Genomic DNA, 27,576 nt, shown 5'->3' on the forward strand with positions numbered 1-27,576 from the left:
GTCAGGCTGGCAGAAGCACAGACGCTCTCCTTGCTGCCGCAAGGTGCGGAGGCTGAGCCGGCTCATCGGCCGCTGGTTCCTCCGTCCCCTCAGCCCTCAGGTCAGGGCTGGGGGGCTTCCCATGAGACCTGCTCCATTTTGTTTGCCCACACCACCAGGTCCGTTTGTATGCAGAGGGACCTGTGATGAGCAAACGGATCCTTTCTGGCCTGAAATAACATGAAAGAGACAGTGGTCACCCCAGAATGACAGGTGAGGAAAGGAGAGGAGATGAAAAAAAAAAAAAAAAAAAAAAGGAAGAAAAACTCCTGGGATGTTGCAGGAACTGTGCATGGCCACTGGTTATGTCTAGAGAGGGTTTTGAAGCCTTCCCTGTACTTCATTCCCACACCGGTGGGCAAACTGCTGGGAAGTTCCCACAGGATATCAAACCCTAATGAGCAATTCATTGTTTAGGGAAATAAAGAGATAGTATTATGTGTCCTAAAAAAGAATTGAGGGTTAAAGTGTCTGCTGACCATACAGCAAGCATCCTTCCTGCGAGCCTATGTTACCATGTTCAAAAGGTGTAAGATTTAACACCAATCCCCTGCGGCCTTTGAAAGAAAACTGGGTATAGAAACAGGGAATAATCCCATCGGTGGTTTCTCCAAGAAGAGCCCATCCAGTCCTCTCTATCACAGATGTGGCATTCTTCATCCCTGGTCTTGAAAAATAACAATAATAAAAAAAATCATATTGTGATTTTTCACGCCGTTTCTGTCCTTACTGTCCCTCTTTCTGGTTTAGCTTCCTGGTGCCAGGATTAAAATGGCTTTTTCTTGCCTTTTTAACAGAATTGAGTGAAAAAAGCAAATTGAAACGAGCCGTTTACAGAAATTGTAGACTTTTACAAGTCAGAAGTGAAGCTGTACGTGATAATTTACAACAAAATAAGACACCAGCCCAATAACTGCAAAACCACTTCAAAAAAACCCCTTGAAGATGTGGAAAAAAAAAAGCGTCAAAGTGAAAGAAGGGAACTGAGAACAAAAACAGTGAGACAGACCTAAACCAGAGCAGGATTCATGCTTTCATGCCTAGAGTCTAGTAGCTGATCTCCACTTGGTTATCAGTACAAATCCGACTGGGGAGAGATTTGCGAGAATCACTGTCAATAATGTTCTGCATACATAGGGGAGACTCAAATCCAGGAATCAAAGCACTTAAGCATTCAAAACCTTGATCAAGTGTTGCAGGCTCCTTCGAGGCATGAGCAGTTATGGCTGCAATCAGTCTGAGATGAAACCGGGACTCGCTGGGTGCCTGCCCGGGAGAACGGAGTGCAATTACAGCTCGTTTGTCTGTCTAACATGATTAAACACCACACTTCTGCAGTACAGCAATTGCAGTTTATATCCAAGGTGCCCAGAGAGCTTAAAGCCAATTTCCAGCCTCTGCTGAAGTTGTACGAGCATCTATTACAGCACTCACACCTGCATTTCTCTTGTCTAGGTAGGCAGTAGGAGTCACCGAGAACAGACAGCAAAGCCAAGGTTCGAATCCAGAATTCCTTGGCCTCCATCTCTAACTGCGAGAAGAATTGTTCCTGACAGCAGTGGGCTTACTGAACACCGCAATCGCCTCTCCCCTTTCCCGACAGGAAGCAATTTAGCAGAAGTAGTGCCGTGTATGTTATACGAGTACTGAATTAAAGATGTGGAGCATTATACCCGGTTCGGTGGAGATGCTACCGTGAGGCAGTGCTAACAGGCTGAAGATGGTTTCTGCTCAAGGTGAGATCCAAAACAATAACAACAAACACATTTCTAGTTCACATGTGAGCACAAAATCTGTAATGGACTGAAGAGAGCAGTTTGCAATCTCATGCTTCCAAGTGCAATGGGTTTCCAAAGGGAGATACCGAAGCCTAATGACTGCAGTAAGCTTCACCTGCTACTCATGAGGTGCTGCAGGTCACTGGCACACAGCAGCTATCTCGCAGTAAAATCCTGGAAGGGCTCAGCTCTGTAGTTTTTAATGCAATACAGTTCAGAGACAAAAAAACTGGATTGTTTGTGCTAACTATTGCACGCACGTCTCATCTCCACAGCACTGCTTGAGCCAAAACACTAGCGCATCCTTGTTACTTTGCTATGAAATCCTGCCCTTCCTCAGCAGAGGAGACAGACAGTTTGTGGTACAAAGTATTGACATAAATGAAAGTTATTCAACACTTGCACTCAAAAATCCCAGAAACCATTACTAACAAACCTTGCACTCTGGATTAATTTTTTTTTCCTTAAGTGTACAAGGATATACTGATAAATTAACATTCATGGACAAAAGTGGATTAGTTAAATTGCATTAAGCCCACACAAAGACATGCTTATTGAGAATTAATGTGATCTTAAGTCACTGTAGCTTAATTCACCTTGAAAGTTAAATTAGTGTACCTATAAATTACCCTTATTGACTAATTGAATCAACTGTGGCAGGATTACTGAGCAGGGTCATGTCAAGTTATCCAAGAGCAAAGTGGAAATTACATCAGTTTGTCTGGGAAAACAAGTCATACCTGCAGTGAGAGACGGACAGTTTTCCTTTCCAAGCAGGAGAAAACGTGCTGGGCTGGAAGATTCTTCCTGGAGCTTTTCCTATGATGACCCTATACAAACCTTTGCTGGTGCAAAAGTGGTTTTACACTCTTCTCTTTGGTCACATTTATCCAAGAGCAACTTAAACATAAAATCTAGGGCTAATATTTTAATTTCTGCCATTTGTGGAGGGATGTGGCTTCAGATTGGTTCCATCTTCTGGTACAAGACATGGAGAGACTCACTCAAACCACCACCCAGCAGTGCTTTCATGAAGACAGTGCTCAAGCCTGAGCCTTCCCCATGGCATATACCACCTAAAGCTTCACCTACACTCCAGGAAAGCACTTCTCTCCATTTCCTTGCAAGGTATCTTGTCTGTAAACAACATTTCTCAGTGCCCCATGCACAGGATTCTTCCAAGGGATCCCTTTGTCACAGATAAAGCATTTTTTTCAACCGCTTTTTCTTGTTAGAAAGTTGGAAAAAGAAAAGATAGTTCTTTTTAATGCTTTTAATTTCTATTTGCCATAATCTATGTGAAGCTAGAAACCCATAACTGCCACTCACAGTTGTAAACGGAGGCATGCAAGTAAGTCAGTTTGCATGCATTGCATGATGCATTGGTATAACCAGCAGCCTTACAAGGTGGGGGGAGCTGAATTCACAGCCTGGATAATTGCGTAGTTTGAAGCCCTGATCAGAGTCATAAAAAACATGTGCTACAACAAATACTGCTGCTGCTGGCTGGCACTTACTAGATACAAAAAAAGAGTAAGAACTACTAGCAATTTGCAACCAAGGGTAAGACCGTGTGTTTTTCAATGTGTCTGCAGGCAGGTGGTGGCAGGGAGGGTAAGAAGGACTCCTGGTGGCAGCGTTCGTTCCAGCTCATCCACCTCGGCAAGCACATAACCTGCACCAATCCTCGTCTTGAATCGGTGATGAGGAGTATTTTTCTCAATATTGCAGCCGTTAGGACTGCTGGGAACGCTTGCCACTTCAAAGGATGGAAGGAGAGGTAAGCAAAGGAGCAGAGCAAGGAAAGTGCAGTCTTAACAGCCCTGTGTCAGCACAGGGTTTTTAGACTGATGGCCAATCTGAAGGCATTTTCTTTAAGTAGCCTTTGCCAAATTGAGAAAAAATCCAAAATAGCTTTTTTTTCTTTTTAAATGAAAAGCAAAGCCTGCCTAGCTGGGAGTTTAGGACAAAGCCTGGGAGGAAGAAACGGAGAAATAAACCATCACTGACTCCTTGAGACAGGGTAGGCACAGGAGCACTTACAGCTGGTGAGAAACGAGAAAACACACCACGGGACAGATGAGAGACCTCATCAAATGCCTGCTTTGAACTGGGCAGAGAGAGGGTCTGAACCCGGCTCCCCATAGCCCAGGAAAACATACTGGTCATCAACACATCCCCCCTTCTCCGAAGCTCCCTCACTCCCAGGTTTATCGCCACACAAGTGTGTGTGTCTCGGGGTTAACCTCCCCTCGCAGGGCTCTAGACCTGCTCCACCTGCCCCGAGGTTAAGGGGGAAACAGGGTCTTCCCACTTCTGCTCAAAGCTGCTGTGCATCAGTGCAACACAATGCTTTGAAGGGCAGCTCCTCTTTCCTTACATACAGCAAGCTGCCGTGGCCTCCCATCTGTGCCAGGGTTTGGTTTTACTTTGATATTTTATCCCTCTAAAGCTCTATTAATCTGTTTTATTTCTGTCTATCATAGGAATAATCCTTTATGTAAGCACAGCTTCTACAGTTGAAGTCCTCACTTTGCTTGAAGCAGATTAGCTTTGCAAGACTATCCCGTGTGAAGCACAGGTGATTATTTTTTTTTAAACCCTTGTTTAGTTCCTCCAGAAGCTTTTTTTTTTTTCCCCCTAAAGTTTAGCTGCTACACAAACATGAGACTTTTGTCTTTCACAGGAAGCTAACCTCAATCACGTATGTAGGTTAGTCCTTTGAAAGGGTATTTAGGTGCATAAAGCTCTTAAGAGGCTAAGTCCTCTGGATTCCTCCAGGAGTGAAGCACTTTGTTCAAAAGCAATTTGACAGGCAATCTCACAAGGTGTCTGGTTTGTATTTTAACATCCAAATACCCTTCAATATTTACCCTTTGGGGCCTGCTCCATGCTATGTACCTGTTGTTATATTTCAGTTTTGTAGGTCAGAAGGTTTTTGGGATGATAAAAATCTAACAGTTACATTAATGCAAAAAAACCCCCAAAACACACAAAAAACTTTAGAGCAATCTTTTTTAACCCAGGCTTCGTAATAACTTTTACTAAGTGTATTTTTGTGGTGAGATAAAAGCATATTTTTGAGAACTACCCAATACAGAAGAGAACCTTTGCCTACTTGATTTTACCTGCAGAACAAACCAAACAGCAAACAGCAGAGCCGTGGTGATGTCAGAGGTCACAAAGCATGAGTCAGACTCTCAAAAAAAGCCTGTTTTTTCCTTGAAGAGAAAAACAAACTGAAGAAAACAACTCCCTCGCCACGATGCAATGTTTTGGATTTGCCTCTTCATTTCCTTGTCAGTCCCCTGTGGGTGTGGAAGACTCCCCAGCTCCCAGGCACCCCACGGGAGATGGCTCAGCCCCCGCAGAGGGGACCCCCGGTCTCTGCCTCCAGCAGTACAGGCACCCTCAGCGGTCCCCACACCACCCCGGATCACCGGCCTGCACCCACATCTACCCCCCCACGGGAGGAGCCAGGGGACCCCCACCACAGCTGGAGGAAGAAGGAGCCCCAGGGGTCCAGGAGCTTGCACCCACTTGCCAAACGAAGCACGCAAGAAACGGAGGAAGCAGACGGCCAACTCCAGCGAGCCCAGCAGCGACGGCACAACAAGATGGTGGGCCGTATCTGCTCCATCTTCCTCGTGGGAGGGTTTCAGGTCCTGCTGAGGACCTCCAGGTGGGCGTGCTGGCTCATCAGGAGCTCCAGTTAGCTGCTCTCCATCGGAGGCGTTGGTAGCCAGCGAGCCGCAGGTGTCGAGCAGGCACCGGGCTCCTGGTCCCGGCTGCAGCCCAAGGAGCAGCGGGGCTGAGAAGGGGCTGCGGCAGGAGCACGCAAAGGAGCCGGGTTTCTCGCAAGGCCGGTCCCTCGAGGAGGTCCCTCTCCTGCACCTGGTCCCTGATGCTCATGTCCCTTGCGGGCAGCTCTGCTGGCACCACAGGGGCTGGTCAGTGTTCAAACGGTACCCGCTGGGCATTTGTTGAGGAGGTTTTCATGTGCTCAGAGAAGATATTTTACCCTTGAAGATGACACCTACTCATTTGGGTACACACCCTTAGCTGCAACACACCCTGTCTTTGCCAATAATTACGGTTATTTACATACACCTTGAGAATAGGTAGCAGATGAAAAGCACAGACGGCCTTCAAAACCCAAGGCTGTTGCACAGGTAAAAGCTGTTGCACAAGCAGCGTTTGCAGCACCGGAGGTGCGGAGTCTCCTCCTGCTCCGGCACCAACCGACTCCACCTGAGCCCCTCTGTGGTCAGGCCCCCAGTCCAGGCAGCAGCTGGTACCATTTAAGAAATCAAAGCTTTATGTTGGCAGGAACAATCACTCAAGAAAATTATTTTTCAAAATAGCAAAATGCAGTAAATAGATCTTCAGATGTGTAGCTCAAGATGTAAAGCAATCTCTGTATTGTCAAAAGGCTTTGTTAAAGGGAGCTCAGCTGATGGGAACACCACTTCCATTAGCTTCCTCAAGATGTATTTTTCTAAAAGCAATCCTTTTAATTGCTGGAAATAGAAACTCCTAAAATGCAATTTAACTAGTACAACTGCAAGTGCTTAAACATAATAGCAAGACCAACTTGCCCACTCTTCCAAGAAACTGAAATTTTGAATTTAAAATTACTTTCATTTTTAAGCAGGTTTCACTGCTTCCATTTTTTAAAACCCAAATTAAGGAGCAGCCATGGTTTCTGTTTCCTCATAAGAGGGTTCTTTTTGTGTCCACCTTTGCCAAAAAACACGTTAGTATCGGAACTCCTACTTTTACTTAAAAGATGAGGAAAATACAAGCCTTCCCACGTATGTATCTCATTGTGTGACAGTGCTCATCAGAGGAAGGCTGCCATTGGTGATTTTCTTCCTGATTTCTATTGTGTTTTGCAGCAATCCTTTCAGCAGCAGTCACTGGCAGATAAAAAGTGACCGCGTGTTTGCAGATGTGAGTAAGCTGTAACCTTGTCTGTAGGAATTGAGTTGATTGTCCACATCTACGTTCTCCTTCAGCACCTGAACAGGCACATTCAGATTTGCCCACTGGGGAAAAGAAGGTGCAGTGCAGAGCCTGGCACACATTTGTTTGGGGGGGGGGGGGGGGTGTTAGTCTTAATATCTACAGTAAGCATTTAAATTATTCTCTAGAATTACACTAAAGTATACTATTTCATAGAAAAAACAGCACACTCTAAGAACTAGAGCAGGCACTTGAACAAGGAACTTCCACTTAGCACCAACTGCCGAAAGGTTTACTTGGAGTATGAAATGAAATCGTAAACTGTGAGGCAGAGACTCTGAAGAAGCTGTTTAGTGCGAGTGCCTGATTTAATAACTGCTTCCAAGCAGAATTAAAGGCCCAAATCAGCTCATGAAATCTTGTGAACTCAGGGAGAATGCAAAACAGTTAATCAGCAGAGAAAGTTGGCTTCAGATATTAAGTATTTGGACAATTGCATCTTCCTCTTTATATCTTGCAACTATAATACTTTTTGTAAATTCCAACCTCTCAGCCCTTTAGGTAAGAAATTTTACTTGGCTTAAAGTAACATCAAAATTATTTCTGATAGCTTGGAGGAAAGTGGTTAAAAGCTCACAGGCAAAGAGACTACAAGCTCACTAATACTTGCACTATTTCCTCTACAAATTCTCCCATTCATCGGCTTTTAAAGTCAACAGCCATCATCAGAGATCCTTCTAGACAGAGCCAGCATTTCAGCAAAAGCTTAGAGCAACTCCAGAATTTTTACTTTGGTTTTCAAAGTGCTTTTGCAGTGTAACTTTTTGTATGTAGTGTATTTCAGTAATGAATTCCTCGGTTTTATCCTCCTCTGGGCTTAAAATGGAGAACAGCTGATGAAAGCCCTAAATCAAATCCAGGCATTACCTTAAAAGACAAGAACCAGACCACTGTAAGTTTAAAAAAACCAAACATGTTGGATTTTATTATTTTTAAACCATTTAAAAAAAAGACCAGAAGGATTTAAAAAACATTACCATCCGATATACCCACTATTCCGTAAAAACATACTAGTTTACTGAAGCATATCCATCATGTGTTCTCTTGTAAAGTCACTGAACGGCTTGTATCTCTTGTTGCAATCAAGTGTATTCTTTTCTTCAGCAGGGCTTCTGCTTATATAGGGCAAAATGTGGCCTTTTCAGTACATTTGTAGAGTTCCCAGAGGTTTTGAAAGCTCATGGCAAGCAAAACTACTATTTTTTACCATTTGTGCCATATTAGTGACTGCCTGCTCAGAGAACATGTGTGTGTTTAAATGCTCTCCTGCTTCATAGTTTGCCATATCTCTGGCTGAGATCATACCAGGATATCATAGTAGCAAATACAGGAGTTAAATGGTAAAGAAAAGCAAAGACTGTTGTTGAAAGGAATCCTGCATCACAGAAAAAAACCTAAGATATATGTGGTTTACCTCAAGAAGACTATACTCAGTCCTTTGGAAATATATCTCCTGAAATGCTGCGTGCAGAACATGAGCAAGTTTTCATCGCTGTAGAACAGCTACTCTGTAAAAGATAACAAAGATTACACCACCCCCCCGCTAAGATCAAGTCTTTCAGCCTTATTTAGGAGCACTACTCTTGAGTACTGAATGCTTTCTGTAAAAACAAAGAATGGGCAGCTGCAGTAAACGTCCTCACTGGCAAGAACTGAAGCAGTGGTGGCAACACGTGCTAGACTGCTGTGGGTTTTTTTGGTTTTGTTAGATGAAGGAGATGCTCTAGGTGATACCAGTACAGGCATCATGTCTTTGCTTAATACTAATGTCAACCTTAAGATGCCTCAGTAACACTCTGACCTCTCTAGAAAGCGAGTGCCATTAACCACATTTCTCAACTGTGCTACTTCATCGGCCTCCATAGCCACAGCACTAGCGTCCCGGCTGCAGACTTCGTGGTGCACTAACCAGAGGTTGGGGCAGAGGCAGCCCCTCACTAAAGCCAGGTCAGGAGGGCTACGGCAGAGAGGTGACTCACATCCGCATCTCACCTCAACCACAAATGAACAAGAAGGGCCTTTGAGAACAACTACATTTTCACTGTTGTCATGTAACTAGAAGAAAGGGAGAAGGCCTGATTTCTAATACAAAAACCAAAACCAATGCTTATCTTTCTAGGGAAGAAATCCCAAGCAATAGTAAGTACCTCTCCATATTGTAACAGCTGTGTTTAGACACATGAGGTTTTCTTTTCTGTCTGTTGCAAGATCCCCTTTGCCTCTAAAGGCCCCTTTATGTCGCTGTGCTGATAATCTGACATTATTAAAACCCAGTATCCTTTGGAGACAAGTGATACAGGCAAGGAAGATATAAAAGCCGTGTAGCACATTTTGAAATCAAAACAGTACTTCATTAAAAAGAGACACATGAAATGAGTCATTATTTATTCTTTCTTCTCGCTGTCCTCAGTGATAGGGTCTGCAGGAGGCTCTTCAACTGTCGCGCTATTGCTCTCTGAACCAGTGTTGCTATCACTGGTTCCCTCCTCTGCAGTGCTATCGACCCCTTCTTGGCCGCTCTCCTTATCATCTGGGGTAGATGTTCCTTCTTCACCATTCTGCTGGTTTTCTGTGCTCTCTTCTGGGTGAGGCTCTTCTGTAATAAGATATGTCTCAGTGTCATTTACATGCTAATACATTTATTTAGGTTGTGCAATTAGAATTTAGGAAAAAACAGAATCTGTAATAAATCCGAGTACTCCACAGCAGTTATTTCTGTCACTTAGCATATGCAGTAACAGGCACAGCTCTGAAAGACCTCTCAGTGCTCTGGATGTACATGGTCCTGCCACACGGCATCCTTGAAAGTCACCTGTAGCTGCCTGTCCTCAGAACTCTAGCCACAAGCAAGCTATGTGCCTTGTTAAACCAGAAGCACTAGAATTCAAACTCCTTGGTCCCCTTTCCCTATGCTCATGCTGCTATGGCAATGACTCACTGAGATATTAGCCACTGATTCTTTTAAACACAACAGTATTTTCTAGTGTCACTGTATGGAATACCAAAAGCCTGCAAATCAGCTCGTAAGAGCAGCATGGAAAGAAGTGCTGTTCTATCATCCTTGCTAGACGCTGACGCTGGGACAAGAAAACACTCTCAGTTGCTCCTAGCTAACCAATGTCTAAAAGGTGAGTTAGGTTTAGAAAGCTTTTTTTTTCCCCCTTGGGCACATTACACACAAAGCATTACATAGGGCTTTGTGGTATCTTACCCTCTCCCCTTTTAAAAAGGGACAACTTAATGAGAAGGCAGCAAACACCTGTGGTCACCAAGATGAAGTTAATTCAGAACTATTCTGAGTATTGTTCTTCTGAAGCCTTCCTTCCTACTAACAGCAAAAATACAGGGCACTTCTCCTGGCTAAGGCTGACCGTCTACAGAGGTACTTTAATGCTGATCCTTCGAGGATTCTGAGGCTGGTCTTTGAATGCGTTACCTGTCTCCATTGGAGCACTCTCCTCTTCTTTCTTCTCCTCTATCTTGTTAGCTGCCTGTTCTTCCTCAGCTGCTATATTATTTTGACTGCGTTCAGCTTGCTCAGCTGCTTCTTTTTCCCTTTCCTCCTGCCTCTTGCGAGCCTGTTCCTCAGCTTGAGCAATTTCAGCTGCAATTTTTTCCATGTCCACTTCCACCTTCAAACTGCATAACTAGCAAAAACAAACAAAAAAGAAAGCTCTTTTACTACCTCAGTTACACTGAAAAACAAAACATCAGTAAAACCCAATTATGAGTTCAGTATTTCTACATGCAGCATAATTCTTTTGATTTGACAAAGTTTGTATTAAAAGCTTCAGTAACTAGGGAGGGAGATAGAAGCATATTACACACACACAAAAAAAAGGGGGATAAATAAACAACCTAAACTTTGTTATTTGAACACAGTCAAGGACAGAGCAGTATGGTCTCCATAGTGGCTTTAGGCCAACTTCCTTGTGCTGCTCTCTAATGAGCTCAACCAGTTAAGCCTGAAGGCACTTTTAAACTGTACTGGCTGAATGTCACCACTAAAGGTCACTGAAGGAGCAGGAAATAATACAAATACCGCGTGCTTTCTAACACCCACACGCTAGGACACTGCCATCATCAGTTGTGTAATCATAATTGAATACAGAACTAAACAGAAGCAGGTAGAGCATTTGTACAAACGGGTAACTAGCAGATTCCTCAGAATAAGTGGAGAAAAGCGAGAGTTGTACCCTTTTAAGCTCATTGTTAAAGGATTCTGTGCTTTCCAAAAACTTCCTCTTCTTTTCCTGGTGACGCTCTTCAATTTGCAGAAGCTCAGCTTCTAGTTTACGCTGGAAATGAAATAAATGGGAAGAACTTTACTATGCAGTCATCTGAAGAACTGGACAATGTTTACAGCTATGTACAAAAATATTTAGACCAACATTTTAAAATGTACCCATATAATATATAAACATCCTTATGCCTGCCTTGATCCAATAGCCAATAGCTAAGAAGTTCATATTGGAAAGTATGAACAATAAATGGGTCTATGCAGTAATTCAGGATTGGCTAGGCATATTATAAATGAAGAACAGTATGTACTTGAGGTGAACCTTCCAGCATAAAATCTACACATTTTCTTTCACATTATACACCCCATACGTATATATACACACAGAACACATCAATTACATTCTCTAATGCAGAAAGACCACAATTCAAAGGAAAGAAGGGATACCACCCCTGTCCACCCTCCGAATCTTCTTTTGTTAATTAAAAAAAAGCAACAAATCTCTATCTAATTCTGGTGTCTCAGTTTTCTTCACCTACACGTACACTGACTATACTCACAGGGTTCTTTTGTTAACATGCATGTTTGGAAAATACAGGCATGTGCCCAAAGCTAGGTGAAATGTGCAAGTGTGACCTCACTAGATTTCCCTGTATGCATTTAACTTCCAATGAAAAATGTTACAATTTACTATAATAAAGAATCATTACAAACAAGATTATGAGTCATAAGCTAGCCAAAAGTCACAACTCTACCAGTACCTATTAAACAGAAGACTTACTGACACTACACACAGAAGGGTTATGTATAATAATGAAGAGCTATGGAATTAAGATATCCTAAAGAACAAAACACAGTTTAACATTATTCTCAATAACGAAACAGCACGGAAGGTGAAGTCTCGCATCTTGCAACTCCCAAGAAAACCCAGAGATCAGCTATTTGAGCGTACAGAACATTGACACCCAACAAGAATAATCATGTAGATGATCAAATGATCCGAGACTTGGAGTGCAGCCCAACACCATTATGTTTTAGCTGCCTTCATATCATTTATCTTTACCTGATGAACCATTAAAGACTGAACCTGGCGTTTAAGAACTTGCATTCTAGCTGTAGTAACAACAGAGCGGACATCAGGCACCACACTTTCACTCAGTATCTCACTGATGAGACGATGGTTTCTTTGGAAACGAGCTGTGGCTGTGTGCTTCATAGAAAATCCATCGTCGTAATCTGAAACGAGAGTTTTAAGTGTAACTGCTTTAATTCCACAAAATGAATACCAAGTCTAAAGACACTGTACCCACATTACTGCTAGTTAAAACCAAAATAAAAACCCTAACGCCAGTTGCTGTCATGTCACAAAGTTCATACTAACAAATACAGAACATCAGGTGATCAGAAAAAAGAGACAATACGACAATAGAACACCATTTACCCTGGCATAGCTGTAACAGCTATGATTTGACATGCATTTCCCACATCCGAAATTTGGAGTGACCTAGTTATTTACTGTGTTGCTTTACACGTTTCCAGAGTAAGAGTGACTATTAATACACCAAATAAAAAAACCCCAAATATTTCTGATTAATCATGTTACCAGAACAATATCTAGTGCAAAATACCAACAGGAGAGTGACTCCTTTATAAATAAGCTTTGTAGCACAGATCAAAAAGACTTATTTTTTTTAAACACTGAGGAATGAAAGCATGAAGCAGTGATACATGTTTACTCATCACTGAAAATTCACAGTAATGTACTAAGAGTATTCAACTTTTTTAATTTTTTTTTTTTTTTAGTAAATGCAGTTCTCTAAAGAACAATTACTGAAAAAAAAATACACTTCAAGAGAAAAAGTACATAAGCACACAGGTCAAGTGCTGGTCTCCTTATAAGCTTCTTGCAGAGAAAAGAAATTAAAGGAAGCTGAAAAGGAACTAAACTGTCTTGTCTGACATGCATCTAGATTAACTACAAAGATCTAAGAATATTTCAGGTCAAGGATTTTTTATTCTCTCCAATCAAATTAAAAGAGCTTCCAATTTATGGCAAGATTCTGAACTTTGACAATTTTAATCTAGTCACAGAATTTAACATGAACTACAGCATTATGGACCGTACTAGGTACTCATTTTAGAAGTAAAATTCAGTTTGATGCTACAAAGCAGGACTAAATAACATTTTCTTTCCTATATCTAGCAGCACTCAAAAAGCTTCCAGCCCACAGAAGACAGCAGCCTTCCTATTTTTTCTGTATTTCTTCAAAGAAAGCAGGCAAAGCCTTTCAACATAAAAATCAAGACACAGTCTGCACTTTTGGTATCAAGCACCTACTTACAAAACAGACTCAAAAAAATTCAAGTCAAACTAATTAGAATTTAAAGCACAGTAATTACATTACACAGCATTAAGTATTGGTGAGGAAACAAACTTAGAAGAAACTTCCGTGAGTATATTTCATATTTAGTTGAGTATTAAAATCAGTTAAGCAACAAGTATGAATGATCTTCCAGAATGATGTCATGAAGAAAAGTCCGGAAGTTGAATTAATTTTACATCAAGTCTTCTTAATGGAGATTACTTTCTAACTATTCACAGAAATTTTAAGGAGAATCCCAACATATCATGCCAGAAAATATTACCAAAGAAGATAACTAGTTTAATGAAAGTTGCCGTCTCCTTTATTTAAAAGCATTATGTTCAATTTCTCATTCAGGTATCTGATTAAATGAAGCAAAAAGAGAAAAATGGTGTAAGATTTGCAAGAGACAAAAGTATTAAGCACATTTGTATCCTTAAAGTTGTGCCTTTGTCCTCTTATTAAGATTCCTTTTATGCTAAAAGTTCTTGATCTTAATGACATGCAGGATTGGACAGAAGCAACATTTCTGTCACAGAAAATAACTTGCTGTTTTGTCCCAGATGTAAACCAATTCAACTCAGGGCCTAGGGCAGCTGGTTCTGGCTGAGTTCATTTGGCCCAGGTACCACAGAACAGAATTTGAAGTCCCAAAATGCCAGCTACTGGAACACTAAATATATTTACATAAATTTTGCAGTTATCCCACACTGGGGAAAGTGCTGTTTGTCATGAGCTTTATCTCAAGGGTGTGCTTTTACAAGGCGGAAGAAAAAACAAGAAGGGTGTAACTGAGTACTTTTTTCACCCTCAGGTTTCAACAAGTATTTGGTCATGAATTTAAAGTAGACATTAGGTGCATGTGTCTGAGTTTTCCCACTGGGTGGGGTGCATTTCCTTGCAGTCAAGTAAACTTTCAGAATTTTCTCATCAACTTGTCAACAGCAAGGGTAACTTACTTTCTAAACAATCTCAAATGACAGCTGTTGAACACGTTCAAAGTTCAGGTGCTCTTAATCATACCAGAACGCTACCTGTCAGAATTATGTGCTTCTGGTAATAAAGCACAAAATTCCATTCAAGCTGGATTAAATCACTCATCTAAGCCTTTTATAATGCGTATGTTAAAGCCATTACAGACCTTTAAGCAGACTTATTTGAACTGTAAGCATTACTTCACACATAATTAAGGGTTGGAATAACTTTTGCCACTGGCTTGCCACCTTAGTTTTTGGAAACAAGACAAAGTCAGCTGTTAGCTGTATGAAATAAAATGTAGTAATGAAAATCAGTATTAAAGGTACCAAAATAGAAAGGAAGTCACGTTAAGCATTGTGAAAGTTGTACACTGGTAGTTTTCTGTATCTGGTGTCTGTTTCTCTATACTGTCAGTCCTGTAATGAGACTGTCTTACTGGACGTGCATACAAATTCCTTTCTGCTTACCATCTGGATCTTCTGCTGGCTGTATACTCATGTAAGGTTCGCCCTTCTCCATGCGTGACTGCCTTTGTCGGCTTTCTTCTTCCAATGCAGCCTCAGCACGACTTTTTGCGTTGATGTAGGCAAGGTATGCAGGAGAGTTATGGTAGGCCTTCATGGACTCATTGTACTCTATCTGAAATGTGACCAATATTGTTTGATTGCACCATTGGACGATTTCAGACTTGACATAACTGTAGCCTGTATGACCCAAATTGTAGTTACACAAAGCTATTTTGCATCATCTGGCTGATACACAAATGACCATATTATCTCAGTCTTTCTTTTTACAAATTAGGACTTCTTCCATAGTCATTCATGTTTTAAAAACACTAGCTGGGCTTTTAGGTACATTTCAGTTTCAATACCTGGTAAGTCTTACGATAGCTTTGTTTTTTGAAATTTAAAAATCAAACACCTCAGAACAAGGCATTTATGATCAGACGAACTCTGAGAAGATAAAAAAAAGAGTTAACTTAAAATATTATCAGTAATTCTCTGGAGTTCTAACTAGATCTTTGATTCTGATTTCTTCTCTTTCCTTATTCCAGTATGTCATGAATCAGTTTTCAAAATAACTTATGATTTTTCCGTTCTTTGATCCATCCCTGCACTGGGACGATACAGAATGCTGCAGCCAGACTACTGTCTCCTCCTGGTAGCAGGACTGCATCACTATTTTCACGTTCTTTGAAGTATTTTTCCCTTTGAATGACTTTCTTTAATCTCACTTTTAAAATTTTCCAAGTCTAGATTTTGTACAGTGACTTGAGATATTTCCAATGAGCAATGAGATATAATCTACAATATTGTTAAAAGTACCTAAACATCTTGTTTTCTTTATGATTAGGACTGGAATCCTTCTACCTAAGCACTGTAAAAATATAAACAAGATGGCCCCTGCCCCAAGGAGCTTACAATCTAAACATAATTACCAAGTTAAAAAATAGAATGCCTTGATTTTTTTTTTTTTTTTTCCAACTAAGAGCATCCAGCTTTGGAATACTTCTCTATTGACTTAGAATAACAGCTTAGATTTGAGCAGGTTATACAGAGCCTCAGATGCCTACCAGGTTTAAGCACAACACAGCAGCTGGACAATTTTCCCTTTGTACCTTAATATCACAGTAACAGTCTTGTAAAGGTCCTCAACACTTACCAACCTAGACACGAGGTAGCTGTCATCTTTTGTCATGAAGATCAATAAAAACAAAACAAAGCCACAAGGAAACCCTAAAAGTGGTAGCATTTTTCTATTAAGAAACAAAATACTATGCCATAGTGTGGAGTTACACCAGATTACACCATGAAAACCAAACCCTACGTGACTGGAAGTCTTTTATGAACACGTTCATGACAATAGCAGTAGTTGCAGAGCACCAGTTTTGAAAGAGGATTTTGGTGTTGAGACAATCTTTTCAATACTGATGTTGTACAATCAAATCCATTCATTAAACAGTTAAAATCGACAATTATAAATACTTCATTTTGAATTAGGTCTAAAAACTGACCAGTCACAGTTGATGTACAGTTATTTAAAAAAAAAAATCTAAAAGACGTGTCAGGACATACTTCCATTTAAGTTACATACAGGGGTCTCGTGAATGCCTCATACACCACTGCATGGGTAAGATGAATTTTTCTTCTCAGACCAGTTCCTAGAAGAATCAGCTGTAATAAACATCCCAGATTTCTTCCATTTACCTTTTCAGCTTCATATTCATTCAAATACTCTTGCTTCTCTTCATCAGTGAGATCTCGCCACATTCCTCCAATAATCTTGCCAATTTCCCATAACTTCAAATCAGGATTGGACGCCTTCACTTGGTCCCAGACCTTAACAGAAACAGCTGGAGCTTTACTAATGATATCTAAATACTTCCAAATTAAACATTTTATATTGTCATCTCAGTGTTCTTTCTGGAATCACCATGAAAAACAGGATTAAGTTAGGAATGAGTCTGGCTAAACTATCTCGATTATTTTCTGGGGCAGGAAGTCAGTAGGAAGCCATCTACTGAAACAGGCAATTGCTGAAATGGCTTTGGTTTCATGAGAATATTGCCTTTAACCCTCTTAATTCTCTTCTTAAATGCACATCGCTGCATCTCTGGGAAAAAAAAAATGCTACTGAGTAAACACATCCAGCAGTAGATTATGATAAAGAGCACTGAGCTTTTCAGATCAGAAAGTAATATTTCAAAATATTTTTCAGTCTTGCTGATCAATTTGAGTTCCAACAAGTTCTGACTCCACCAAAAAAGTTTCTAACTTTATAGGGAAAAAAAAGAAAAAAAAAAAAAAAAAAAGAGAGAGCTGCCAGTGTTATTTCTTGCTGCGCCACTTGACTTTTTTATTTTTGTTGATGGTTTTTTGCCTAAGACAGACATGCTGGTAAAGATACTTTACCAGAAGTGGAAGAATTTCCTTCTGGCTCACCCGCTTCAGACAGGCTGACATGCCCTCCCCATGCCCCATCAGATTTCAGACTCCACAAGAGTCTCTCTCCTACTTTCTGTCAAACAGTTCACAGAATAGCGAAGTAAACGTTGCCACAGGCTAGGTTGGTGAAGGAGAACATGCAAAGTCCACTCATTGCTACTCTTCAGTCCAGCTACAGCACTGTACCAAGCCCAGTATACCGCAAGGAATACTTCCTTTATATAAAAAAGTTCTGTCAGTAAGTCACAGGCACTTGCTGAATGTGGCAGGGTGGATCCTTGTCAGCAGAGACAGTGGTAGTAATTATCATTTTAGAGAAAACTTTTCCCCCCAGAAATTGGCAACTGTGTGAACAGACTACTGCTGCCTTTATTCTGAAGGGCAATGCATCTGTACTTTACAATTCCCTTAAAGAATGTGCAGGCTGTTAGAAGTAAAAGTTTAGAAGCTGAAACTAAGATAATAGCAATTAATTGTTAGCACATATGAACACTAACTTTTATTACTTGTTTGACACTGTATACCCACCTTCCGGCTGTACCTCATGTAGGGCATCAGGGGCTTGTCTGGGGGTTTGGGGGGCTTTGGAATGGTAATACCAGAGGAAGCCTATAAAAGAACCGAATAAATCCATTCATTAATGTGAACTCTGGACAGTTTCTATACACGCTAGTTTTGGAAAACACTCATTCTTGTGCAGTTAACAGAAACAAACCACACACGCACACCCCCCCCCCCCCACCCGAGAGAAGCAAGCAACATCACCAAAAAAATTACCCAAACTGTGAACAGGTACTAACTAGAGCTGGTCCTCATTACAGTAGTATTTTTCCAAGTTAAGTTTATCCTTTTATCTGTAAGTTTACAGAGCAGTAACTAGATAAATATTCAAAAGCACTCCATATTTTTAAAACTGAAACACACAGCTTAGAAATTTACATGGGAACACCAATCCCAGCAGGCTGTTTTTCTCACTTCTGATGAGCAATTTATTTTACCTGTTTTGACAAATTTAATGTGGCTACTTGTACAGGTGAAAAAAAGATAAGGAGAAAGTTTAAGAGCATGAAGTTAGAGATATATTTTCATTTTCAAATCATTTTAGCAACATATTTGTCTGCAAAATTTGTCAGTGGTAATTTGGAGCCAAATAAACTACTTATCATAAAAAGAAAACAACTTTATACAACTGAGCTGTAAATGTGTGCATTATTTGTATCCCAGCTATACTTGTCTAAATTAGCTTGTAATAATCCTTCTGTGCTCTTATCTTCCTTTAGGTTTACATGCTGTCAAGCACGTTGCTCGCACTAAACAAAAGGACACTGAGCACTAACTGTTGCTGATGGGAAGCTGCTGCATCCCATCTTATCCCCTCAGTCTACAAAACACCTGACAGGGTTTTCTCCTAAAATAGTGCAGTAACATTACAGACCCTGTCAACAGCAGGTTCTGAAAACCTCCACTCTTCAAGCACTTATACATGCGAGGAGTTCTATAATATAAACTGGGAGCATTTTCATAAAAATATAAAGCAGTTTAAAGATTTTTCAGGACTATGGCCATAGATAAGCAAATACTTGTATTTGGCCAAGAAGGCTCATGTTCAATATTCAGCTTTCAAATTTTTCCTCTTGATATATTTTGTTTTGCTGAATTTATGGAGCTCTGTGAAACAATGCATACAGAATTGTGTATAAATAATGTACATGAGGTATATGCATTACCAAAATGTATACATATATACACATACAGATGGATTTGAAAAACATTAACGGAAATTGTTTAATGCTTTTAAATTAACACGAATTTAAAGACACCATACATATATTGATATATGCATGGCAGAGAAGGCTGTGTATGCTTATGACATACAGAAACAATGGAAGTTCTCAGACAAAACCTAATTTATTCTTGTATAAGGAAAAAAGTGTATGTTCAGACAGTAAGTTCAGTCAAGTTCCAGCTTGTATGGGGAAGGTCTTTTCTCTAAACATTTTAACAAACCAGATGAACTTCATAGATGAAGTTTGAAAGAAGGTTTATGAGAGGCATAAAAAGAGTACACTTCATTAAAAGTACCATGTATTTATTCCTTGAGAAATCTTTATGTCACGTTCCAAACTAATCAGATGTTTTGAGGCAGAAAGTTTTACATGAAAAACCTTAAAGTTATGAGAATTACAGAAACTTAAAAAAAAAAAATCAGGGATTTATTCTATTTCTGTTGTGTTAGTTATGAAAATGTTACACTTCCACAGTCTATTTTTGTTTAACTGCATCCAGTGCTCAGGACTTTATCTGTATTTGAAAGAAGCTGTCACCTCTCTCATCACTTGACTCCATCTCACTTTGTTAACTCCATGAAAAATGAATGTAACATCCATTTTCCACACAGTGACGGAGTACGTAAGATATGAAAGGATTCTATTTTACTATCATCACACTTTTGTTGAAAAAATAATTTCTGAACTTGGGAGTTTGCAGATATTACCAGACTAAGACTGGAAAGAAAAATAAAGGCTTGCATCTCTTGTATGGCTCAACAGCATGATGCAACTACTATCGACGATCTCCAGTTTGCAAAATGTTCTTCCTTATTTTTGTGCCAATAAACCTCATAAAATGAGCAGTTCCCTCCCTCCAAGAATTTGTACCCACAGTATAGAACTTTTCCCTAAGCATGCAGTGGTCACTGAAGACCACAAAGGCTGTCTTTTTGGAGTTCTGCATCATATGTGATTACCACATTTTTTTCTCTGCTGAGTAGCAGTCCATTTTCCTGCAAAAGGTTTCAGAGTGAAAGGGAAGGGGGGTAGGGGTGGGTAATAAGAATCAGAAGTAATTTTTTGTTTTTATAAAGAAGTGGCAGCAGCCAAGACTCAGAAGAACCTAACTCTAAAGCCATTTCTGGTCAATTCCTGTTGTTTGCCGGATGATGTAATAGTTGATTCTCCTACCGTGACCCGGCTGTTGGTGCCCGGGTTCCCTCCCAGCCTGTAGTTGTTGTAGGCCAGATGGCTGTATGGATTGTATCCCACAAACCCTGGTGTGCTGGGCATTTGCTGATGGAAACAAATGAGACAAAAACACGAATGAGAAATGAGCTCAAACGAGGAAAACACAGAAATGAAAATGAACTGCAATATGGCATGCAAAAGCAACCAGAATTTAAACAAGCAAATGAGGTGTAGCAGTTGGTATCTTCTCAACACACAAAACTTACTCCAGTATAAGCCTATTAAGGAAACAGGATTTTTAAGCAAATGTGTCACTACAGATTTCTGTCTGAAGTTGGTGATTTTATTTCTGTTGTGTAACTCATTTAAACAAGTATTCTCTAAATCCAGCTCATGGCTAATAAAATTTTCCAACATAAGGCACCAAGTAATTCAGACTCTCCTATCCAAAGCGTTAAGCTTACAAGGCAACACAGCACACAGTAATCGGGCAGGAATCGCCAGTATCAACATTTACTATACCAATGAAACCCCCCATCTGCTTTTCTTCTCCTCGTTCTGCCTTCCCAACAAACATTATACTGTCAATAAATGGGGATGGGGTGGGTGGTGGGAAATCTCTCAAAGCACCATCTGTGCACCACTACCAGTACCTGAAGACTTTTCTGGTGGTTTGCAAAATCTAAATACTTTGGGGAACTGGGATTAGAGAACTGGGAGAAAAGACAATTCACAGAGATATCCTTCTGTTATGAGGTAGGCTGCAGACTGACAGAGTTGAGGAACCACTGCAGTAAGATCTACAGGTTAGAAACTACAAACAAGCCTTAACAGATCACTGAATCCAAGACAATTTAAGAAGTTAACCAATACATCTTCATTCATTCTTGAAAGTGGATCAATTTGTTCTCACCTCAGTAACATAGAAAAAAAATCCAGTTTCTTTACAACCCCCTCCCACCTATCATCTACATAACAATCAAGTATCAGAAGGTTCACTGTATTCCCCTCCTCACATAAATGTCTCTCCTGCCTTTTTCCATTATCCCCCACTTCCCAATCAAATTTTGTGGGAAAAAAACTGATCAACTATTTAATAGTAATTATGATCAAGCTCTGACTGGGGTGATCCTATCATTCCATTAGGATTCATTATATCCTGTAGTGTATCTAGACATTAAGTGTTATCTGCACAGCGTCCCACTCTTTAGTAGCACTTTGGCCCTAATAAGAAACACATATTCAGATAGTCTTTTAAAGTGATTTGCTGACTGGACCCATCCTAGATTACAGTTACAAAAATTCTACAGATAGGTTCAGGACTCTAAGAACCAAGGTATGACAAATACAGACACTGAACAAAAATAACTTATAAAGCTAAACTACATTAACTTGTGAAGCTTTCAAGTATATGTAGACACACTGTAGTTAGTTTATTTCTAAACATACAAAGTAAAATTATGCTTTAACAGTCAGCCTTCAAATATATATTTTATTGCCAAACTTTTTAAGCTCAGTCACAGCAGTTGACATTTACTCAATCTGTATGCCTGTGATCATGACATACACATTCACTATTTAATAAGACGCCATTTTACTATAGTTTTCTGTATTACCATAACAACAGGTTTTGAATATGTTGAACTACACCTCTTCAATAAAATCAGATGACAATTGTAATCTCCGTCTGCTTAATTCTTTATTTCTGCAAGACAGGATTTAAACGTTACAAGGGAACTACCTTGCATTACATGGAGAATTTTTACTTCAGCTATAATACTGTAGTTACGAGAACTACTGGTATTTTATTGACTGTAGTAACTGGAACTGGCTGTGGAAGAACAAGCAAGGTTATTTGTCTACTTTTATGACTTGCATTAACAGAGCACAGACTATCATCTCAAGGACTATATAAAATATACTACAGAAGATGCTTGAAAGAGAGGTAATGCATGTCACTAGTTGTGGTTTTGAAGTTTGTTTCAGTCACCCTTCTGAAGACTTCTAACTTGACTAAAGAAAGTACCACATCAGTATCCACCATTTAACAACATCTGTATTCATGCTACATCCCAAGGGAATCACACACACATGTGCACAGGTCTCGATGCAGGAATCCAGTTGTAAGAGCAGATGCCATCATGTTCCTTCTAATACTAGCACAAATCTATTAAGTTCTGTGCAAAATGAAAACTCTGAACAAACTATGCAAATACAGTTTTATTTATGTAAATCTATAAGAACATAACTCATATTTATACATCATATAATTTTCAAACCTCTTTAAATGCAAAGTATGGCACAATAAATTTGAAACATCACATTTCATCTAAATGCCATCCTGCAGTTTTCATCCCAGATGCAGAGATCAGGGACACTCTATTGGATAACAGTTTTCAAATTTTCTTTGGTAAAAAAATTTCACTGTAGCATCTTTGCTCTTTCTTCTGTACAAAAGATTTGTATTTTCTCATGTGAATATGTTACTCCTAAAATGCAAGCTATTTAGAAATGTGAATGCTGCAAAAGAGGTGCATTTGCTTTCAAATGCTTTCCTGACCACAGCACACTGGTATTTCAGTACCTTTTTTATACATGCAGGAATGTAACTCGGCATGATTCAAAGCTACTGTTCCTGTTTTCCTCAGTGTCATTCCATACCATTTTACTAGAAAGTGTATTTCTCATGCCATAGACTCCAAAATACCAGTGATTTCAAGAAATCTGAATAAGACTGGCATCATGAGCGTTTCATTATTCTGACCCAATATAACAGCATTTTGCATACTCCTGCATGCCACTGAGAATCAGCTAGGTACAACAGAAACATGAAAAAAAAAAATGCACTGTTTCCCCATGATTTGGGCACAAGTTGAGTGGGAAGTTTTAGAATTAAATGTATCAGTTTGTTCTTAAATATTCCAGTATACTGTTGGAACCCACTGTGAATAATTTTAGACCAACTGACTGCTTACAGAAAAGTATCTGCAGGACCTAGCCTTAAAGGTGAAACAAGTTTATTCAGCTTCTCTTTCACAAACTGCTTAAAAAATGAGATTCATTTAAACAATGCATATCAAGTTAATAATGAAATACAACTAGTTTGTGTTTCCAATAGAGGAAAGTGATGCGAGTCAGTAATTATTGCTCTGGTAAGTTATTAAAGGCTGTATTACCAGCTCTGTGTTAATGAGAAAAATCACTATACTTACGGTTGCAGGAGCTGGGGTAGGAGGTGGGGCATAAGATGGCCTTTCTGTTAAGATATAAATGTAAGCAAATTTTTTTCTTTCTTGTAAATTTGAACAAATTCTTTACAAGGCATCTGCTGTGGCAAACATTTTTAAGCGATTTACAAAAACAAGACAGAAATCCTACTCTCAAAGACTGCATATTGCCACTGAAAAGCATAAAGCAAAGAACACAAGAGAAAAAAGAAAGAAAAAATTTAAGACCACACCATTGCTATATTGCTAGCCTTTTATTCAGGCATAAGACTGAAGAATACGAAATCTGTTTATGTGCACATCAATTAAAAAGAGGGTAAGCAAAAATGCAGCAAAACAGTATTTAGGAGAAGCTGTGATATTTGGATTTCCTATGAAAACAACGTGCCAGAAATCAGCCACAGCAAGATTTAAGGCCAAGAGTTTGGTCAGAAATGACTACACTTCATATCATTCCTTTTAATGTAAGGAATAATAGGATTATCTCACAAACAGGTTCTGCTGAACCAGATCTTTAATTCACCAAGTTAAAGGAAGAAAAAACCGAAAACTTACTTGACATTTTGATAGGCAATTTTTCAGCCACCTGACATTATATTTGTACTTCTGAAAGACAAAAGAATATCATGCTATTAAATATTATGCCTTTGCTTCCCCAAATCTTTGAAACTTCAATTATTAGTTACCATTGATTACCAAAAAGCTTGCCAATTTTAAAATAAAGACAAAAGAGTGTCTCTTTGAAAAATGAATATACTTTCCATGGAATCTGGCCTTAAATAGCTGTGAAATAACACTCAGGTTTATGCCATCTCCATTTTAAAGGTTTTAAGTATATATATTTTTTCCCTTAAGAAATAAGAATATACCCTATTACTTTACTCTGTTTCAGAAAACTGGTATTCATGTATAAATGACCAAACTAAATAGTGTCTCCTTTACACGGTACAAAAAAAAAAAAAAAAATCACCAAACACGACAGAAGCACCATCCTAGGCCACGGGATGCGAGCACATTTAACCTTTTCAGCAACAAGCCCATCAGCGCGTAGGGAAAAAGCGCTATAACAAAGCAGTATTTTTTCCGGCCTTTCTCTTCAAGTGACTCCACCGAAGCGGCAGCAGAAGCCGGACCTCCTTTTGAAATTCCTGATTAACAACGCGCTTGGCTTTCGACTCGCACAAACTCTTCGACACGGGACCGCTCGTGAAGTCCAAGAGGAGCTTGAACGGAGGCGGGCCCGGGGGTGCGCGGACCAAGGGCGGCTCCAGCACCGCTGTTCCCCCCCCACCGCCACGAAAACACCGCCCGCTGCGGGGGGTCCCCCGGGGTCGCCCCCTCCCCGTGCTGCACGGCAGCACCGCGCTCCGGACGCCGGTGAGCCCGCGCGGAGGGCCGAGCACCCCGACCCGGCAGCCGCTGCAGCTCCGAGCCGGCTGGGGGAGACCCGCCCCCCCCCCCCGGCTCTCCGGGCGCGGCAGCCCCTCGCCCCGCCGTGACCACCCACGGAGGGCGCAGCCCCCCTCAGCCCCAGCGGTCGTTAACGGGGAGGGGGCCGAGGCCTGCCCCCTCACCCTCCCCATCTCCCCTCCTCCTCCTCCAGGTAACCTGTTCCCTGGGCCGCGGCGTGCCCCTGGGCCTGCCCGCCCCACAGCTGCCGAGCCGAGCCGGGCCGGGCCGGGCCGACTCACCCGCTCCGGGGGCGGCCGCGCTCCCTTTGTTCCCCACCAGGCCGAGGCGGCGGCGGCGAGGAGGAGGAGGGCGCCTGCGCGCTCTGGCTCCGCACTTTCGACACATCGCCCCCACCCTCCTCCAGCCTGCCGGCGGCTGGGCTGGTTTTTAAGGGGAAGGCGGTTTGCCTGCCCTGCTCGCCCCGGAGCCTTCGGCGGGCCGAGACCTTCCCCGCAACCCGCCGAGGACGGCGGAGGCCGGACGGGGTTGTGGCGAATCTGCGGGACGCAGGGGGCAAAGGCGATCCGGGCGCTGCGTGCGGGGCGCAGCCCCGCCATTACCGGGAAGGAGGCGCCGCCTCGCCCGGCGTGTGTGTGGGGGGGTGTTATTGGTGCTCCCGAGGCATCGTGCTGGCCGGGCTGTCTCCGCCCTAGACTCGCAGTCTCCAGCACCGGGCTCGTCCCCTACACCCCGCGACAGCAAGGGGAAGGTGCGGCCGGGAAACTGCCCGCCTTCACGTTCCTGTCAGCACTTTCCACAGGGACGCTAACCCGCTTCCCGCCTTTCTGCCGAGCCGGCTCCCCGCTGGGCAGCCCCGGTCGGTGTTAGCATACCCGCAGGGGCCCGGCCGGGAGGAGAGGCAGCGCTGTCTCCCGGTGGCGAATCTGCGGCGGAGAACAAGCAGGCGGGGGGGAGGGGGGAGGCCGTTGGCGCCTCGCGCCCGCTGCCGTTTGGCGCCTTTTTCCTCTCAGAGGGAGCGCGCGGCGGCGCCCTGAGGCGCTCTGGTCCCCGGGCTGCTCGGGAGGCATCTAGAAAAACGCTGCAGTGTAGTGCCCGGGCCCGAATAAATCCCCAAAAGGCAGGCGATAAAGTCAGGTGAACAGTCCTGGCAGTGCTGGGGAGCCCTTTGGCTGCGTAGCGTGCGCAGTGCCGAAACGATGGTTTGGGAATGGCACGTCTTCGAAAAGAGGTTGAGCGGGAGCAGGATGTGGCCCTCAGTGTGGTTGTGCTTGCCGTGCTGTGAGGAAGGTGGGAAGATGCCGGTGTGTCGATGCAAGGGCGTGCACAGAAGAAGGCCAGAGGAAGCAGGTCAGCCTGCAGAGTGGTGTGAAGGAAGGCTGGTCGTATGGGCTGCAGGGAGGACCCTAGGTTACAAATCTGTGTAGGTTATAATTTTGAACCAAATCAGACTGACGAACTCAAACACTTAGCTGCTGAATCACAGAGGACTATGAATTAGAGAGTAGACTGGGACCAGTGGAATTATCCAGAAAAATTTCTTGCAGAAAATTGTGAAGGTATCACACACGGAGGTAAAAAGCTGGCAAATATAAGCCACGATACACCATGTGGCTCTGAGTGTCTGAGAAAGATGAAGAATTTCAGACCTCAGCATTCAGCGTAGGAGTCTTTTATATAGTGAAAATTGTTAAAAGTGACTGAATTCAGTATGAAAACTTAAAGTTTGGCATTGAAATGCTGTCATATGGCTAATAAGATAAATTTCTAGACATCCATAAAGGAGGATTTTGGTGGATCTGGTGAATGTGGCAGCTGAAGGAAAGCCAAACAGATGATACCTACCTAACCCAAAAGAACGGTAGAAGGTGAAAAGAAGAAAAACTGAGTATGATACTGGGTTGTTGCAAGTTAGGCCCATTTCTTCTTGATGCCTACACTTTGTCTAGCCCAGTTTGCTTTCGTTCTTAAATAAGAATATGAACAAGTAAAGAGACAAGAACTCTGCCCTCATCTGCTTACAGTGTGCTATCTGTGGCCACAATAGAAATTTGTTGACATGCAGCAGAATGATATGTGACTTCAATTTCATAATTAAAAGAAAGTAAGAACTGAAAAGATTCCTCAGTCAGCCAGCCAAATACACCTTTTTAGTCTACCAGTTTCACCTGGGCAGAGTATTTTTAAAGAAAAGGTGAGAAAATACTTCTTAAGAGGTGAAAAAAAAAAATAACCTATTTTTTCCCCTGGTTTTGACTGCTTTGTGCGTTCATCTCTAGTTTATTAATAACATGGTTTTGTTGATAGTGTTAGAATGCATTTAATGTTGATAACATTAAAGTAAATCCTAAATTTTCGCAGCTTATTGAAATATTATGGTCTTCAAGTACCTTTACTGATACTCACTTGCCATGCTAATAGTTCTGAATTATTATATGTGTTTTCAAAGCCAGCAATGTATTCCTTACTTTGTTTTATGTTGTTTTTGTTTTTTTACTTTGCAATTTGCCTGATTTCCATGTTTTGATAGTGAAAGGTTTTGCCTGTGTACACTTTTTAATACACTGTATGACATAAGTAGTTTTACTGGTTTAATAGGATTGTTTACACT

General features: G+C 41.3%; 1 protein-coding gene and 1 long non-coding RNA gene across 6 annotated transcripts in view; one reads left to right on the forward strand and one right to left on the reverse strand.

Moving 5' to 3' along the window:
• Positions 1-7,735: 7,735 nt before the first annotated feature.
• SMARCE1 (SWI/SNF related, matrix associated, actin dependent regulator of chromatin, subfamily e, member 1) lies at positions 7,736-25,373 on the reverse strand. Of its 5 annotated transcripts, none has more exons than XM_052785448.1 (12): positions 25,247-25,373; positions 24,111-24,161; positions 23,541-23,584; positions 21,945-22,033; positions 20,266-20,433; positions 17,897-17,977; positions 16,631-16,762; positions 14,891-15,062; positions 12,146-12,318; positions 11,039-11,140; positions 10,279-10,489; positions 7,736-9,438 (listed from the first exon to the last, which is right to left on the reverse strand). In XM_052785448.1, the coding sequence occupies exons 4-12, from the start codon at positions 21,945-21,947 to the stop codon at positions 9,227-9,229; spliced, it is 1,254 nt and encodes a 417-aa protein (XP_052641408.1). In that variant the 5' UTR covers positions 21,948-22,033; positions 23,541-23,584; positions 24,111-24,161; positions 25,247-25,373; the 3' UTR covers positions 7,736-9,226. The 5 variants fall into 5 exon arrangements, with proteins under 5 accessions (XP_052641408.1, XP_052641411.1, XP_052641407.1 ...); XM_052785451.1 differs by having other exon boundaries at positions 20,329-20,433; positions 25,247-25,371; XM_052785447.1 differs by lacking the exon at positions 21,945-22,033.
• The window catches only part of LOC128140967 (uncharacterized), a 67,492-nt gene continuing 65,289 nt past the window's right edge, over positions 25,374-27,576 (forward strand). The window contains exon 1 of the long non-coding RNA XR_008234867.1: positions 25,374-27,159. This is a non-coding gene — a long non-coding RNA (uncharacterized LOC128140967). The remainder of the gene's footprint in view (positions 27,160-27,576) is intronic.

The sequence above is a fragment of the Harpia harpyja genome, chromosome 4 (assembly GCF_026419915.1).
Source record: "Harpia harpyja isolate bHarHar1 chromosome 4, bHarHar1 primary haplotype, whole genome shotgun sequence".
Lineage (NCBI taxonomy): Eukaryota > Metazoa > Chordata > Aves > Accipitriformes > Accipitridae > Harpia > Harpia harpyja.

Excerpts from the sequence above, each read along its gene's own strand:
- SMARCE1 (XM_052785447.1), bottom strand. Across the intron at positions 20,434-23,540 it reads CTACCCCAGCTCCTGCAACC|CAAATGCCCAGCACACCAGG; the intron begins GTAAGTATAGTG and ends TGTTTCCATCAG. Across the intron at positions 9,439-10,278 it reads GAGTGCTCCAATGGAGACAG|AAGAGCCTCACCCAGAAGAG; the intron begins GTAACGCATTCA and ends ATCTTATTACAG.